The sequence below is a fragment of the Podarcis tiliguerta genome, assembly GCF_965153285.1.
Source record: "Podarcis tiliguerta genome assembly, chromosome: 5".
In the NCBI taxonomy this organism is placed as follows: domain Eukaryota; kingdom Metazoa; phylum Chordata; class Lepidosauria; order Squamata; family Lacertidae; genus Podarcis; species Podarcis tiliguerta.
In genome coordinates this window covers 53,021,327-53,039,121 of record NC_139538.1, presented here as the reverse complement: position 1 = coordinate 53,039,121, position 17,795 = coordinate 53,021,327, and the positions used below count along the sequence as shown (strand labels likewise).

At 43.0% G+C, this 17,795-nt stretch overlaps 1 protein-coding gene across 3 annotated transcripts in view; it reads left to right on the top strand.

The window, feature by feature from the left end:
• The first annotated feature begins 371 nt into the window (after window positions 1-371).
• Window positions 372-17,795, top strand: part of FGFR2 (fibroblast growth factor receptor 2) — a 113,929-nt gene continuing 96,505 nt past the window's right edge. Inside the window, exons 1-2 of one of the 3 annotated variants that reach the window (XM_083439618.1) lie at window positions 372-1,224; window positions 9,107-9,370. In XM_083439618.1, coding sequence (XP_083295744.1) covers window positions 9,196-9,370 — 175 coding nt within the window. In that variant the 5' untranslated portion in view covers window positions 372-1,224; window positions 9,107-9,195. The remainder of the gene's footprint in view (window positions 1,225-9,106; window positions 9,371-17,795) is intronic. The other 2 variants (XM_083439619.1, XM_083439620.1) reach the window with 2 other exon arrangements.

Below are 17,795 nucleotides of genomic sequence, written 5' to 3'. Positions count from 1 at the left end.
AACGTTAAGATATGTCCCTGCGGACTGGACAAAAGTGATCTTTGCTGCCACACAGAACAGCTCTATTTGGTCTTGATGTGCATGTGTTTGTGTGTTGACATCTTCAGTGGGTCATCCTGCGCCCACCAGGTGGTGGAGATGCCAGAGGGCAAAAAGTGATCACTCAATTATCTGAAATTTTTTCTTTTTAAAGCATCTACAGCACAGCATAAGATGTTGGGCTGCAACATCATTTGCAAACTCCAGTCAAGGCTGTGAATATCAGTAATACACCAGGAGGCTGTGTGTTTGTGTGTGCAGAGATGACATTTTATTTTACTTCTTTGCTTGCTGGTTTTGTGGTGCCGCTTGGAGGCGTTTTCCCCCGGAGTGCTTTCTATGAGGTTGCGGGAGAGAGAGGCAGAGAGAAAGAGAGAAAGAAAGAGAAAGAGAGCCCTATTCTCCTTAATGCATCTCCAGTGCGAGGGGAAGAGCCTACGGAGTTCAACTATTGCTGAACTGCTGTGATTGGCAGAGGAACTGTCCAGGAAATGGCTCAGGTTTCAACTTCGGGGGAGTGACCAGAGGAAGGAGGGGGAAGAAAGAGGGAGAGGGAGAGGGAGAGCGAGAGAAAGGGCTTGTAGACCTGATAAAGTTTTCGAGTTTGCTTGCAACAGGGATTCTGAATGGACTGGATCTGGACTTAAAGGCAGCTGTGCTTTTTCCTTTTTCTGAGCAACGACAACTTTTGGGAAAGTTCTCCCTAAACCTGGATCTTTGGAGAAGTGGAGAAGAGCAAAAGAAAAAGAAAAATCGCGACACACTGCTTGCCTCCTTTTTCCTCAACCCTTTTAGTTTTTCCTTCTCTAAATAAAAAGAGCAAACGCAGCCCCGTTCTGCTGCTCCGTCCAGCTTTTTTTAATTTTTGGAGAGGTTTGGGGGCGCCGGAAAAGAAGGCAGCGTTTGGCTCGCCAGCGGTGATGGGGGCGACGGTGGCCCAGTCTCCCCGCGCGGGTCCGGGGCTTCGCAGCAACGGGTTGGAGCGGCTGCGCGCGGAGTAAAGGCGGAGAGGCGAGATCGCGGGGCTTTTATTTTTACTTTTTTTACGGAGAGGTGCTCCTCTCCTTCTCCTCCTCTCCCCGCTGCGGGGAAAAAGAAGGCTGCGGGCGCCGCCGGGCTTCATCCCGCACACACGCCTGCTGCAAAGGAAGAGCGGATCGCTTACGCGGAGCCTTTTCATACCAGGTAATTGGACCAGGCTTGGCTTGCAGTGGAGAGGAGAGGGGGGCCGGCGAGGAAAGGAAAGGGGGGCGATCGGGGAAGAGAGAGAGAGAGAGAGGAATCCTCAGGATCTCCAGGAGTGACGCTCCCTGGGGCACCTCCGTGCGATCGCTTTGTGCATTTGTGAAGCAACGTGTGCCGCTTGCGCGATCGAAATTTGCAAAAGCTTTCCCCCTGCAAAGCTGGGGCATCTCCCGGAGCGGCGACGTTGCGCAGCCTGGCATTTGGGATGTTTGCGCCGAGCGACATGTGGCAACTGCCGAGGCGTAGTAAGCGCACGCCCTCCATATTTTGCGTGGGTCTGGATCGGTAGCCCCCACAGGTGGCGTGGGGCCTGGCGCGGGTTTGGATCCACCCGAAGGGCTGGGAGCGCGGGACCTCCTTTCCGAAAGGGCGCCCGCAAGGATCCTTCCCGCTCCTCTTGCGGTTGACAGTTTGCACCCCTCTCTTCCTCCGTCGCCAGCCTCTACTTTTTAGCCCTTCGCGAACGGCGCTTTTCGCTCAGAGGTCTTCCGTGGTGATGTGGTTTAGATGGCATGGCAGGCGAGGCTGCGGTTTAACACATGGATTTGGAAGTGCGTAAATTCCAAGGGCTCCTGGGGGCTTTGCGCCCAGGTGGAAGTGCTTAGGATGGCAAAGGTGGTGACAAGGTTGTTGTTTCCTTTCAAGAAGCAGGCGAAGTTCAGAACCACTTCTCCTCTTCTTCTTCTCCATAGTAAAAAAAAGTTTAAATAGTATTGTTATTTATATTTCATCCTCCTCTGGCATGTTAGCCTATTGAGTTCAATAATTTGAGCAAAGGTGTACCTGCTTAAAAAACTGTTGCCAGGGCTTGGGACATTGGAAAAATGACAAGATGAACTATTGAGCATGTGCAGAGTGCCTCCCCATGCTGGCTGAGCTGCCTTAAAGGACCGTTGTTCCTAGGTCAGAGGTTTCCACTTGGCAGCTTATTTTTTTTAGGCTCTAAACCCCGGCTGAGCCCCCACCCCTGTTTATATTTCCAGATAAGATGATATGCAGAATGTATTCATACGGTTGTAACAGGACCCAAATTGTAGAGCTATGATTTAATTGGCGTGGCATTAAAGGGCTTTTGTTTGAAGAGGGGTGGAATTGGAGGGGATCTAGTTTATTCAGTTGCAGGAAGAAGGGGAACCGGGCTTTAGCGATGCTGAACACAGCAAAACCTACAGCCTGTGCAGATTCTTTCACCTATAGTGCTGTGGAAGGACCTAGTTAGGCAAAAAAAAACCCCTCACCCCCCAACCACCCCACATGGAATCCTTTAGTGACTGTGGCAACAATCTGTGCATATGGAGAGAAGTGATTTACATGGAGCTTAGTGGAAACGTGATGTACAAGTAACACAAACCAAAAGAACAGGAGGTCCTTCTCGTGGGGAGTTTGTGTGAGTGTTAGTGATGCGATCCATAATTTTCCTTCCTCTAAAAAAGAATATATATATTCTGTGTATAAAACTGCCTTTCAAACAGGGGCCCATTATGTGGCTGGTGTGAAGCGCCATCAACATTTCAAACCCCATTGTCTCTTTTGTACCAAATCCCTGTAAATCTTCTACTTGCCTTTACTCATTTTCATCTGAAAAGCCTGTTTGGTTTGAATAGACTGCAATAAGCGGCCTCTGGACCTCTGTGGAATGTCAATTAAAATGCAGATTTCCCCTTCTCTCTTTCTGATCCGCAGAAGACTTGGAGAAAAACAGGCTAGTCCCCAAGAAAAGTGAATGAAGGAAGTTCAGACAAAGCAAAACTATTGATGCTGCCAGGCTGTTTTCCCCCGAATAACCGTCCAGAATTAATGTTTAATAGCCGATCCCTTTGAAGATGGCAGTGTGAAGGGGTTAGCGGGGCTTCACTCTCCTCCTGCGATCAGACCCAGTCTACTGTCACTTAATTGCTATACAGCTAATTTTCTATAAGCTGGTGGAGGACATTGATCCACACTTGCACAGATTTTTTTTTTTTGGCTGTACTCTAAATGCCTAGGGAGGATACACAGGTCAGAGTATTGATTTGGATGACATACTCTCTGCAAATTACAACTTCCCTGGGGAGTGATAAACACTGCCCACATAACAATGGAGCTAGATTAAAATGAATACTTAGGCTTGGATTTAATTACTGCCTCTCTAGAACAAGCACAACTTGTTTGCGTGCGCATAAAAAAAAAAAAGTAAATAAATGTGGCAGCTTGAAGGAATTTGGTAGGGCTCCAACCCCAGGCTGTTTTTTCCCATGCTTGTCAGTTTGGCAAAGACATTTGGGCAGGTATGTGACTGAGGTGAAAATTGACTTGATGAGCGGGTGGCCAGGCAAGCCATCAATCATGGGTGGCTGACAACTCCTTCCCCAGTATAGGGCAGTATAGAAGAGAGAAAAGAGTTCCCTTTCAAGGGGAAAAATAAACACTACGTGTGGCTTTCACTGAGCCTGAGACTCCTGGAGGGATTATGCTATTGTAGTCAGGAAGCCAGAATTGTGAAGGCCAAGAAGCATGCTGGGACTGTGTGCCAAACATTGAGATAGGTACATAATTACCCCAGGGTAGGAGGTCTCCCTATAAAACCATCTAGCAAGACTATAGCAAGTAAGATAAGGGAAAGAACTGGAGTCTGGGTCCCCGTCCCCTCCACCTTCTAGAGAGGCCCATATGCTTGGAGAGGTGGAAGTGGGACTCCGTAATTGGGGAGACTAATGTTCCCTGTGGAAATGATGTAGTGAGAATTATGTAATTCAAAGGCTTGCTGAGTTTGCTGTTGACGTGTAAGGGGTATATTGCTTCCAATGTCTTATAGGGAAAGAGTGAATTGTGCTCTTTAAAAATATGTCAAGTTGGACTTTCAAGTTCCTTGCCTGGTAGTTTTGTTGAAGTTAAGTGTGTTGTAAGATGTTAGTCTCACTTTTGTTACAGCTTCATAGAATAAACTCTTCTGTCTCCTCTTCTCTCCCTGCTCCCCCTAAAGCCTCATGTTATATCCCTTTTTAAAATGACGACAGTCTATATTTCGATTAAGATAGAGTTATGGGTAACTTGTATACTCTTAGAGAGACTATGAATCCTGTAATAAGGCATCAGTAGTCTGGTGAGGGACTGATGGGTTTAAGAGAAGCACTTTAGGTGGTTTGTAGGAGCAGAACAAATGGGTCTCCGTGGTTGGCTATAACCATTATGCAACTATAGAAATTAAATTTATTTAAAAGGATTGCATGCTTTTAAGCCTCCCATGCCCTTTATTGATAATATATTTCACCAGTTTCTTTAATATGTCATGTGAGGTTGACTCAGTCCCATTTTCTAGCTTTAAGTATCAAATCAAAAGTGAACTTTCAAGAAAATATTGTGCACTGAAGGGTTTATTTCACCAAAGATCTTACTGGTAAAAGTTTTAAGGAATTGCATGTGCTGTTTCTGAAGCATGATGTACCTCGGGTTAAGAACTTAATTTGTTCTGGACGTCTGTTCTTAACCTGAAACTGTTCTTAACCTGAAGCACCACTTTAGCTAATGGGGCCTCTCGCTGCAGCCAGAACACGATTTCTGTTCTCATCCTGAAGCAAAGTTCTTAACTCAAGGTAATATTTCTGGGTTAGCGGAGTCTGTAACCTGAAGCATATGTAACCTGAAGCGTATGTAACCCGAGGTACCACTGTAATACGTTAGAAAACTTAGATTGCATTTTCTCTATTGGGCAGCAAACATTGTCTCTATAATTGTCCAGTTTTGGCAGTTTTATGTCAGATATTGAGCTAGAAGGATTTTGCCCATAACTACTTTTCCCTGATATACTTTGAGATAACTAGTGTGGGCAGCATGATAACACACCACTTCTAGATCTTTGGGTGAGCAGAGCTCTTTACATGTGCATCTTACCCCTATATACTCACAGTATGTGATGTATGTTAGGTTGAGAGAAAGAAAGAGCACAAGCTAAACAAAGAGTAGTAACTGGAATTTGGGTCTCCCACATCCAGAGGGAAGAAAGGTTTTTGAGTTATTGCTGTGCTCAGAGTGTAAGAGGGTAGCACAGGAATGAGAGCAGAATAGGTAAAATGAGAATAGCTTTATCTATTGTTCTTTCACAGTTGACAGATAACCTCTGGAAATCCATCACTGACCATATCACACAGAAGAGCATAATTGCCATGGCTGCTTGATTTATTTGCCTCCTGAAGTCTGGGTGCTGTGTTTGTGTGAGGGAACAAAAGAGGTTTTTGTTTGGTCCAGTTACTAAGGTGCTTCGTAAATGCTGTTCTCATCCAGACCAACAGAGGTTTCATGGGAGCTGTCGCCTTGGCTGAATTGTGTATCTCATTGTTTTATCAGATTGCAGCTACTTCTCTCACACTCTTGTGCATTGAATGTGGGTGTGCACAACCCCTTCTCTTTCACAGCGCTTCTCTTTTCAAAGTGCTTTGCATATGTTATCTCAATCAATCCTTACAAGCTCAGTTGGTTGGAGTGGGTGCTGATAAAAACACCAAGGTCGCAGGTTCAATTCCCGAATGGCACAACTGCATATTCCTGCATTAAAGGGGCTTGGACTAGATGATTCTCAGGGCCACTTCTAACTCTGCAACTCTATGATTCTCTAAGTGTCCTGCTAAGTTAGTGGAGGGACATGGGGTGGCGCTGTGGGTTAAACCACAGAGCCTAGGACTTGCTGATCAGAAGGTCGGCTGTTCGAATCCCTGAGACGGGGTGAGCTCCCGTTGCTCGGTCCCTGCTCCTGCCAACCCAGCAGTTTGAAAGCATGTCAAGTGCAAGTAGATAAATAGGTACTGCTCCGGCGGGAAGGTAAATGGCCTTTCCGTGAGCTGCTCTGGTTCACCAGAAGCGGCTTAGTTATGCTGTTCACATGACCTGGAAGCTGCACGCCGGCTCCCTCGGCCAATAAAGCGAGATGAGCGCTGCAACCCCAGAGTCAGCTACAACTGGACCTAATGGTCAGGGGTCCCTTTACCTTTAAGTTGATGGAAGCACTGTTTTGTCCATACTGCAGGTAGGGGAGTGGGGATGAAAACACGGTGGATTGCTTGAGACCAAGGACTGAATTTCCTGGGTGAGGTGCTCCAATAGATGCGAAAAGGAATCATGGGTAAAACTAACTCATGTTACCTGCTTCTCCTTTGGCACCTGCCTCTCCTTTACTCCATTTCCACAGCATCACTTCTTCCCGGCTTCCCCTTGCCTGGTTTAGCTTGCAAGCCTCCTGGACTGGGACTCTATCCCTTGTATGGTCTGCGCCATATGAGTGTTGAGCAATAACAGTTACAGATGTCAGCAAGATGAATCCAGAGTTCCCGATTTCAGGACAACTGCTTTTATAGACAAATGCGCATTTCAGCCCACAAATCACATACTCCAGAACGTTCAGTCTTGTAATCACTTGCTCCAGAACAGAATGCTCGGGAGTTGAATGTTTGGAAGATTTCAGACTTAATTGCATGAAAGGGCACTTTATTGTACACTTCCAAACCATGTAAGGCTAGCTCTCCCTGAACAGAGCTTCGAGTTGCTCTATCTTTATCTTGCATTGTCTGGCCGTGTGTACCTTGATAAAGAGAGAGAGAGAGTCTGCTCTAATTGATTCTTGGCCTTCTGCCATGCAAATTCATGGAAGGATTTGCACAGCGCAAAAATAGAATGTGGTAATTTTGTAAAACGAAACATGATGGGCCTGCACATGTATACAATTATGTTATTTGCTTAAAACAAACTTCATAGATATTTTTTGATTAAAGTAGCTCCCTTAAGCAATGTGCTGGCATCTGAAAACTCCTCAGCCCAAGAGCACGAAGAAATATTCACGTATCCTGGAGACATGGGTCCCATTAATACTTCTTTTCCTCCTCCCCAAAGGAGCAACTCCTTCCCTGTCTTCGCTGCTGCATCTCTCCAGGCAAGAGGGCCAACCACGCTGCTGCTTTTTCCTTCCTCTTCTTCTTAGAAACAGAGGAAGCTGCCTTCAAGCTTCATAACAGATAGTCATACAACAGGTACATAGGCACATAGGAAGCTGCCTTTAACCCAGTGGTGTCCAAACTTTTTTCAAAGAGGGCCAGGTTTGATGAAGTGAAGGGCCGACCAAAGTTGTTGGATTAAACCAACCGGCAGGCTGGATTAGATCTCAAAAACAGACTTTATACTGCCTTTATACTGTTTAGGATAGGATGGTTATAAATAGCTTTTCTTACTTAAGTTGGGTTTTTTTTAAAAAAAACTGGGCTACAATGAACAAAACAAAACAAAACATGGAACTATGCAAATGTTCATGGAATGGCGCAGTGCAATTACCTTCTGTGCTTTACTAGTTCAATAAAGCTGCAGACCTAAACACACTGAGGAATATACAAGCCCCATTCAGCATAGTGGGACTTACTTCCTAGCAAATGCGCAAGATTGCTTTGCATGTATAGAATGAGTATTTTCAAATGTCAGGTGTATCTGTTCAAAACTGAGAATGGGCTCCTGGTTTTAAATCCTAAAGAATATTGCATGGTTATTTGGGCCTTGAGCTGGTAATCTGCATTTTCAGGTTTAGAACTCTGCATTGTTGACGACTCAATACTGGAGGCGGTGACCATTTCACATGGGGTTCCGTTCCTGGCCCCTGTGTACCCCACCCCTGTTCCACCCTGTTCTGCTCCCGTTCTCCCATGTTGGTAACTGGATGTCAATTGGATGCACCTAAAATGGTTACTGCCAGTACTTGACTTTGTATTTGACTTTGGTTTTTAGAATGAAAACTGGAATATGTTATATATGGTAATTTAAGCAGGGGGGAAGTATACTAAGCCATAGTGTTAGGAGTGTTTGAAGGTTAGATTGATAGTTGCGTATTGCTGTTCCTTCTTGTTTATATCACGTTAAATGTACTTTATTTTGTTTTCCCTTTGGAACAACCCTGGAGGCAGGTTCACAGATTGAGACCTGAGGCTGAGCGAGAGATTTTAGTTTTTTGTCTGTTGCTATGATATAAAAGAGGGAGAAACAAAAGCAATATGGCACATACGTAGTAAAACTTTTCCTTGATTATATCAGTTCAGGGTGCGCATGGTTGATTGCATGTTCTGTCACTTCTAGGCAACACAATTATCTCCCTGAATACAGTAAACGAGCCCATCAGGGGGAAATGATGGAATGGTATTATTTTCAGTGGCACACACACTTTTCTGTGTGAGGGGAATTCTTTAGGTGTTGAAATACTCAAGCATGGAGGTCATCTGCCTGCACTAAAGTAGTAACATCCAGTAAGGTGCTATGTGTTATTTCTGTAGCTTTAAATTGGCTCAGTGAGTCAGTAGATGTAGAACTTGAATACAAATGTCCCAGAGCCTACTGATACTTATGTAGGCTTTGCCAAAAGAATGGACTTAGTATTTGACCGCTGTGACTATATTTCTTCAGCCTCAGATGATCCATGCGAAAATGAAGCTAAAGCTTAATGATGTGCAATTTGTAGCAGTTTCTGATAGTGTGAAGGATTGCCAAAAGAAGAGAAAGTTTATCAGCAAACACCCAGGCAATCCTGCTCTGAGCTTCCTTGTAATCCTTTCTGTGCTTCACACAGGCTTGCAGCCGGTTCCTACCCAACCTTATGTTGCTTATGTTACTTCTCCCTCCAACTCAGTTCGGGACTCCAGGGAACCTCCTATGTTGGAGTCCTCCAAAAAATAATAATAAAAATAAATAAAAAATGGAGCAGGTCCTGGATTTGTCTGAACCATTGATGAAAATGGAGGCATGATTGGGGATCTTGCAATTTAAATGCAGAAATTCTGGTTTCCTTAACTCACCAAATGTCCTTCTCCTTTTCCCTTAGGAGAACCAGCAGCAATCGGGAGTAAGAAGGTACTTATTATCAAGGCTTAAGGTGCTCCTTTCAGCCCATGCTTGCGTAGAGGAGCTCAGATGGGAGTAAAGTCCACATGGAGGTATGGAAGAGGATCAGGGACTGGCATTGAGAAGATGGTCAGTTGGAATTCATGTTGCCTTATCTGCCTGGTGGTGATCACCATGGCTGGATTTTCATTGGCTCGGCCATCATACAATTTAGTTGGTGAAGACACCACTTTGGAACCTGAAGGTGAGTCACTGTTGTTGTTTGTTTAAGTTTTGTTTTTTTGAATGGGGTCATTAATTTCCGAGGAAGTTCAGGCTCTGTATAAATAACCATGTACCACCAGCACCAAGGTGATCTCATCACTTGTGTGTTTTGTGGAAACTCTTCCACACAGGAACTTAGTTTTCTGTCACCTGTGTTGTTACCATTGACACTGCTCTATTGGACCCAACAGAAGAATGATGCTGTGACTAATTCCAGGTGTGACTATTTTAGCTTCAGTGCTAAGGGAGAAAATGTGGCTATGGACAAAATATAGGAGGATGTATTGGTAACATATATGTAACTACCATGTTGGTTATAGTGTGACCCCTAGAACAAGTATTTTCAAAGCTTTCCTCCTTAGAACTCGCAAGTAAGCTGCTACTATTTTAAGAAAGTTAAGATTGCGATTCTGTACACATATAACTGGGAGAAAAGCCACTGAAAACTGGGATTTACTGCTGAATAGACATTTATAGGTTTGCACTGTTTCTTGGTTGGTTAAGGAGATGTGTACATCTTTGCAAAATAGGGAGCTTAATTCATTGTTTGACAACTTAAGCCTACAAATAACGTCATGAATTTTGTTTGAGCTAAGCTTTGATTTCTGAAAGGTCATCATCTCCTGTACTCAGTCTTAAAACATGACATCAGTAACATGAAAAAAGACTGTAAGGGGCTCACACTGGGGTATCCATCGTCAAATAAGGCTTTAGTCATTTCTCAAGAGGAATAAGGCCTTCTAAACCATAGTATTTAACAGCAGTCTGTTGGGATTCAGTCCAAAATTTCATGCTAAGCTATTTCAGAGCAAAAAAGGCAACATTGTCCATAAAAATTGCTTCTCTTGTTTGAAAAAACAACAACCCCTTTCTGTTTGTTCATTGTAATTTTGTCCACAGGTAGTCTATTGAAAAGAGATGCATAGCTCAAAAATGACCACAAAAGCCATTTTATTACCACTTATCATTAATTGGGGGTGACCTTTAGCTGTCTCATGAACCACATGCAGCACAATTAATGTTTATATATCTTAATTTACTTGACAGAGCAATGCCATGCTTATTGGACTCATAGATGTCTACATCACTAGATTTGCATTATCATTTATTACTATCTACGCACCTGTAAGGATTTTTCTGTTGCATTTCCTTTCATCCCAAGCCCCCTATTCCACTTATTATTAGCTCATGAAGGTGTAGTACTGGCATCTTTTGTGTCATGGGGGGGAGTGGAGAATCTGTGGATACCATCCCCAGATAGATGCAGTGTCTAAAGGTAGGTTTTAGGGCTGTGGAGGTACTGCCAAAAGGTGCACCCCAGAATTTGGGAAGCTGTCCCAAAGACTTGTGAATATTCAAAGCTGGCAACTCTTGGACAGCACCCAGTTGATAAATGGTGCAAGTGAAGGGTTATCCTTCGTGGGCCCCAAAAACTGACATATTGGGCCACATTTAGTCCATGAGTAGCATGTTGTGTTGGGCTGTTAATAGAAAAATGGACCCTTTTTTTGTGGGTATGTTTGGTTCTTGCTAGTTTTCTAGCAACTTTTCCCCTTATTGTTTTTAAGCCGCAGAAAAATCCTGCGGTGCAAACGCTACAGGGGGTGTTCTGAAATCCAAACAAAATCTGCGTGCCGGTGCATGCCAAAGAAAACACAGAAGAATGACAACACTTCAAATTGCTATTGTGTCTTGTACAAATGAGGGTTTTTGCAGCCGTAATCGTTTGGAACTCTCCTCTGGAGCTGATATTCGTTTAGGGACATCCAGACTCCCAAGTTCCTCAATCTGTGGTATTTTTGGAATTTTAAGATGATGTTTTTGATTACAGCGTATGTATTGGGAGTAAGAAAGTTTGCATTATGCTGAATGGGATAGAGGGCCCCTGTGCTCTATCCCCCCCTCCCACCTTCTGGGCCTCACAGTAAGGGGCCTAGTGCATTCTTAATATAGTTGCTGTTATCTTGTAATACAATGAGCTAACACATTTATATTAACTGAACTGTCAAAACAATCTCATCAGTCTAATGTTCATGAAACGTGTCCTCTCCCAGATGCTTTGTTGAGGCGATTTGGCCTCTGTATATCATATAAGAAGACTAGGGCTTGCTTCCTCCCTCTCCCACCCCTCTCCTCCATCTGTTGGAATGCATAATTGATTCTGTTTCTTTTTGCTTACTCATTTGTATATGAAATTATGCCTTCCTAGAGATGCCCAGAAATTGAGAATCAATTCTTAGAGTTTATTTACATTGGTGATCCGGTTGAATTATGCATTTCCAGGAAAAAAATAAATCTTAATGAAGTGTAGTGATGGTGCAGCCTGTCATCAGCTGAGCCCACTAGAGATGGCTTTTTTGATTGGGTGAGATTAAAAGAGGCAGGACTCATGACATGTTTAAGGCATGCGCCTGCAGCTTGCTTGCTTGCTGCCTTGGGAATGCATCCAACTAAAGCCCTGCTGTTTTAAGGGCAGCTGAATATCTTATTGGTCCTCTATTCCCTCCACAGAGGTCTTCCAGACCTTGTTGGACTCCAACTCCCATCAGCCCCAGCCAGCCAGCGTTCATGAGAGGAATTCAGGGATCAGGGATGAAGCCCTAGCCTAATATTAAGAACAACTTATCCTGTGTCCTGACGTTATTATGCTGTTCATTTTCCTTCCTCCACTACCAGCAGTCGCTGCTGCCATCAGTATAGACTAGAATAGTGGGGGGGGGTTTGAAATGAAAAGGTGTCTAGCAATATTATGAGGTCGTTTTGGGAGAAGGTGCTGGGAGGGTAGAAACAGAATGGAAAAACAATGCAGTTTCCATCTTGCTTCTGATAAATCACCAACATGTTTTCTCTGCAACCATGAGGGCTAGCAGCCTGCTATACTTGTTTTCCAAAGAAAGTTTAAGGGTTTTTTGTTTTTGTTTTTTTAAAAACACACAAAACAAACATTTTGTGTGCTCCTTGGTTTATGTTCAGTAATTTGCTTTGCTGGCTGTTTCCTATTCTAAGCCCCCTGATCATAGACTTAAAGTGACAGGGATGTTTCTACAGCACAGCGCAGAATGTTGTAGTAAAGGAAGAATCCACTCTTTGGGGTCATCATAGTAGTTATTCATTCTTTTTAGGGGTGGGGGTTATCTTCTGATTAGCTCTTTGAAGGGAGTGTGCATTTTAAAAGCATCTTGCTTCTGGACTAGATATTCACTCTACAGAATCTGGATCTTATCAGCATGTGGCATTATTGAAAAACAACCAATTTTTTTTCCCTGCGGCAGAAATGTCGTTTACATATATGAAACAATTTCAGATGTGAGAACACTGGAGAATTACTAGCAGAGAGAAAACAGGCTTCCAAACCTAATGGCATAATAAGAACTTTCATGTGGCAGAAGAGATGCAGAAGTGTGGGATGATAATGGAATTCAAACGCCATAATTTGCTCAGCTCCTTTTGCAAACACTACTTTTTTACGCTGTTGTCATTTTTTTCAATGGTACATTCTGCAGAGAAAAAAACCATGCTTATTCTCTGGTGAGGTGTAAAGACCCCTCAGCATCCCCCTAAGCCTTACTACTTGAGTCAAGAATAGAATGTAAGACACTTCATGTGACTGTAAAGGAATTATTTAGTCAATTGGGTTAACATCAGAATCCAGCACATGCTTACATAGGAGCAACACCCACCGTGTAAAATGGGGCTTACTCCCAGGAAAGTTTGCCTGGGACTTCTTCTAAAAATGTGAGTGTAAGATCGGATTAAATTTGGATTAACCTCATCAAGCAAAGAAATTGAACATATTATTTTATTTAAAGAGAAAGTTCCCAGAACATCACATAGATATTATAGCATCTTAACTGGTGAGCACACAGTCATATTCTCTGAGCATCTCTACTCCAAAGTAATACCCATTGAGTTCAGTGAGGCTTACTCCCAGGGAAGGGGGTACAGCAGCTTTTCTCCCCTTTATTTACTACACTTGGGTCACATCCATATCATCCATTTAAAGCACATTTGTACCACTCTAACAGCCAAAAGAATGCTGGGAACTGTAGTTTGTTAAGGGTGCTGAGAGTTGTTAGGGGACTCCTCACAGAGCTACAATTTCTAGGACCCTTAATGAACTACAGTTCCCAGGATTCTTTCAGGGATGCCTGTATGGTGTGGTTGTGACTATAGTGTGCCTCATTTATAGAATATGAAGTCCAAAACCTATTACAGCAGTTGAACATTAACACATTTCAGGGACACTTTGGTGTTTGTGGTACTATACCTGGAAGAGCAGGCAGTGGTTGTGGCCAAGGGCATCTTTGAGGTGCACCTTCATGTAGGCTCCATGTTGAAGAACCTTACCTTCTCATTTTTAAGATATTTCTCCTAAAATTCAAGGACAGAATCCAGTGAACTTCCAAGCATGGATTTTTAAATGAAGCAGCACCATTTATGAAAGAGTATACCTAGCAGACTCTCATGAGTTCCGTTGGGGCTTCTGTCTTGGCACATCTTCTGGGACTTCAAAACGCTTGGCATTCAGAGTATCTGATTGAATATGTGCTTTCATTCAAGAATGATGAATTATGAACAATTCAGTTAATTTGATTAGTAGATGATACTAAAACCCACTATATGGCATTATTTTGATGGGAACATTTTCAAGGTGGTTAAGTAACTTTTACATGTGTCGATGATCAGTTCTTTGCTTGCCAGTTTCTCATAATGTTGTCTTAATTGCTGTTTGCATAGTAATGGATGAGACCCCAGTCTTGAGAGCAGCCTTCAGGCACTGCTGTTGTGCAAATAATAAACCATATTTGTACACCGGAATATGTTTGCTGTAAGCACACCATTGCACCTTGTGGTATCAGGTTTGCTGCCAAGCATAGTCATGATGACAACCCAGTATTACCATCACAGCCCCAGATGACTAAATACTGCATTCTGTTGTGAAGTGCCGTAAAGTAGCATGAGTAACTGCAGAGCTAGGCTGCACGTAGTTAAGAAACACCAGCATGTAGCTCCCAGTTTTGGGGGCCTGTTATTAGAATCCCAAGTATCTAATCTCATCTAGACAATATTAAAACATTGCCATCTGTGCTAGAATTTCTTCCAGGTGTAACAAGGCATGGAATGCTACGGAATTTCTGTATGCGAACTGGGCAAATGCCATTGCTGGAAAATTTAGATGGGCAAAATGTAAGCAAATTTAACAATAATAACAATCCTGGCTCAACAACCCAAAAGTATGCTACTTTGCTATTGCGCAAGCAGCCCGTGGCTGAACACTGAGGGTCTTCTGATAGATCGTAACTGGGCATAAGCTCTTCCTGGCCATTTTTTTCAAAATCCTAGCATCAGCTCTTTCTCCAATAGATGAGACTACAAAGTACCATACTAACTGCTGTGTTGTATCCTGTGGTACTGTCAGCTGATATAAGGCATTTTTCAGCAGAACAATGAGGGAAGCAATTTTGGTGATTCCCACAGCACTACCACAGCCCCTGCATCCTTCTTAAATCTGCTCTGGAGGGTTCCTGAACCCACTGGAGCATATTAGGAGTGGGGACAATGGGCAACAGCAGAAACTGCTCCCCCACATGATGGAAGCCTTATCCATCAGTTGAGTAACACTGTTAGATACAAACTAGCAGGGGTTCTGTTTCTTTGATCTAAAACAGGCTTCCTCAACCTCTGCTCTCCAGATGTTTTGAGACTATAATTCCCATCATCCCTGACCACTGGTCCTGCTAGCTAGGGATCATGGGAGTTGTAGGCCAAAAACATCTGAAGGGCCGAGGTTGAGGAAGCCTGATCTAAAACATAACTAATTCCCACCGCTTTTCCTTAGAGCAAGAACATTCTAATAATTGTTACTCTCATGGTAGAATGCATATAACTGAATGCGTGGCACTTTTGCTGGACTGGGAAATGGTGCTTGAATTAGAAGGGACAGGGTTTTTAATTTAAAAAAAATCCTAGACACAATTATGATTTCAGATTCCTATACGCAGTTGCTTTTTTGAGCACAGGTTTGGGATATGGAGGGTTTTCCTAAGCCCCATGTTTGCAGTATAGCCACATATTAAATATAGACAACTGATGATGTACTGGTGCTTTTCTTACATTGTACACTTTTGTACACATGCCTTGTGTCAATAAAAGGGAAGAGAGTAGGCTTAGCGAAATATTATTTATTTTCTTTCTTTATTGCATTTGTATTCCACCTTTCCTCCAACGAGCTCAAGGTGGCGTACATAGTTCCCTCCCCACCATATTATCTTAACAACAACCCTGTGAGGTAGGTTGGGCTGAGTGGGAAACCCAAGGTCACCCTTAGAGCTTCATGGCGAAGCAGTACCATTCTACTTCCCCCCATTTTCTTTTTATGACTTAGAATGGAAGCTAAGAGGTTAATTTTTTCTTCTGCACAGCTATTTTTGAACATCTGTAAAATTTTACTTTCTGGGAAATGCGGTAAATCTTGATCGGTCCACATGAGGCTGTATTCTAAGGAATCTCCAACATGTCAATCATCAGGTAAATCACCCTGGGGTGACTCTTCCTGATAAAAAGTGAGACTTGAGCTGCAGTTTGCCTCCTACAGTTGCTTTTTGCTAGTTCCTTTAAAGCAGGAAATCTGTATTAATTCTGCATTGTGTAAGTGGAATGCCTTGTGTCTTGAGAGAGGCTTTTAAACCTGATCAACATTCTTGTCACAGAGTGAACCCTAATGAAGTTAACCCTTAAGGGTGGGAGGTTTGACCGCACATACTGGTTGAAAGACAACTTCGTTGAATTGAATAATTAGTTTAGACATGTATTTGATAAATAGCAAGCTCACTCTTGACCTTCTCTCACTCACGTTGTCTGTTGAGAAACCTGCTGGGCTAGTTAATTTGGTCTCTCTTTGGCATTTAAATCCCTTTTCAGCTGGTGTACAGACAAACTGTCACTGGGTTTTTAAATAAAACCATTGCTAAGTTAAACTTCTCTCTTATTTTTGAAAACAAAAGTATTTGCAATCTTCCCAAGGTACAGTTTTTAAGCCAGGGACACCTTTATGGCTCAAGGGCACAGCAAAACTGGTGATGCTTAGAATTCCATCTTCAAACAAGCCCACCCCCAATAAAACTGAGGCAAAATAAGTAGACAGCATCTCCCTTACAAAACAGGCAAAGTGCCTCTACTAAACAAAAAGAAAAACTGGGCAAAACACCCCAGTCTTAAAGAATAGACAAAAAAATTTAAAGCATGCAAAACCCAAGAGGAACACACATCTATGCGGGGGCCAAAGGCTTTTGGGAAAGAGAGCGTTAGGAGTTAGGGTTAAGGTGGAGTGTTTGGGTGACTGCTTTTCATTCTAGCCACTTAGGACCACCCTTGGTAAAAGCTCAGGGGGTTTTTTCCATTAAAAATTAGGGGGTCTTCACAGGTGCCAAGGTAATGTGTATCTGCGGGCGCTATGCCCTATTGGTGCCACATCATGGACCCCAAGCTTAAGTTCTTGTCTTGGTTGCCTCCAGACTTCCATTTTGTTTTTCGAAGAGGTTTATACTGTGAAGAGAAGCATTCAGATGTTCACAGATTATAGTCTTGTGAGTCTTCTCTCATGGATCTTACTAGGGAATGCTGTAGAAGTGAACAAGAGTAAAGGGCTTTTATTAATTGCCATATGTTAGAAGCAAAACTATTTGTGTGAAACAATTTTCTTTTCTTTTTTTGAAATTTCAAAGTTTTGAAATTTACAATTCCTGCAGAGATTGGTAATTTTGGACCAAATGTCAGGATTTTGTGGAGTGAGGTGCGTATGCATTCAGACCCCACTGGCATCTGAGTTCCTGCATACAGCCCTAGATTTTAATATAAGCCTTACATTTCAGATTGAGCAGCTGTGCTTTTCATTTAAAATTGTATGTTGAATTCAGGAACTTCGTTACATTTACTAATTTTGGATGGCTATATTTCAGATCTAACTCACTGGCTCACTTTTAGAGAATATGCTCTGTATGCAGGAGTGATTAGATTCAATCTCTTGCATTTCTAGGTAGGCGTGGAAAACATCCTTGTCTGAAAACTCAGAGTGTCACTGTGAGTTAATATAGAGACAGTACTGAGGTAGATGGACCAATGATTTTTGTCTGTAGAGGGCAACTTCTTCTGTTTAAGGGAAGATAACCACCTCCTGTAGAGGAGAGTTGGGATCCATGATGTGGGTTGTCTCCACCCACTGGTAGGAAGTCTGAAAAAAAAGCTTTGAGGGATACTTCAGGGGAGAGACAACCCTCTTGGTCCAGTTCCATTTCCTGCCTTCGCAGGTAGGAGTTTTCTTGCCTGCTGTTTTCAAAAGAAAAATTTGGTGCCTTCTAGAGGTTGCTGAACTCCCAATACCCCCAGGTAGCATGGGCAATGGTTAG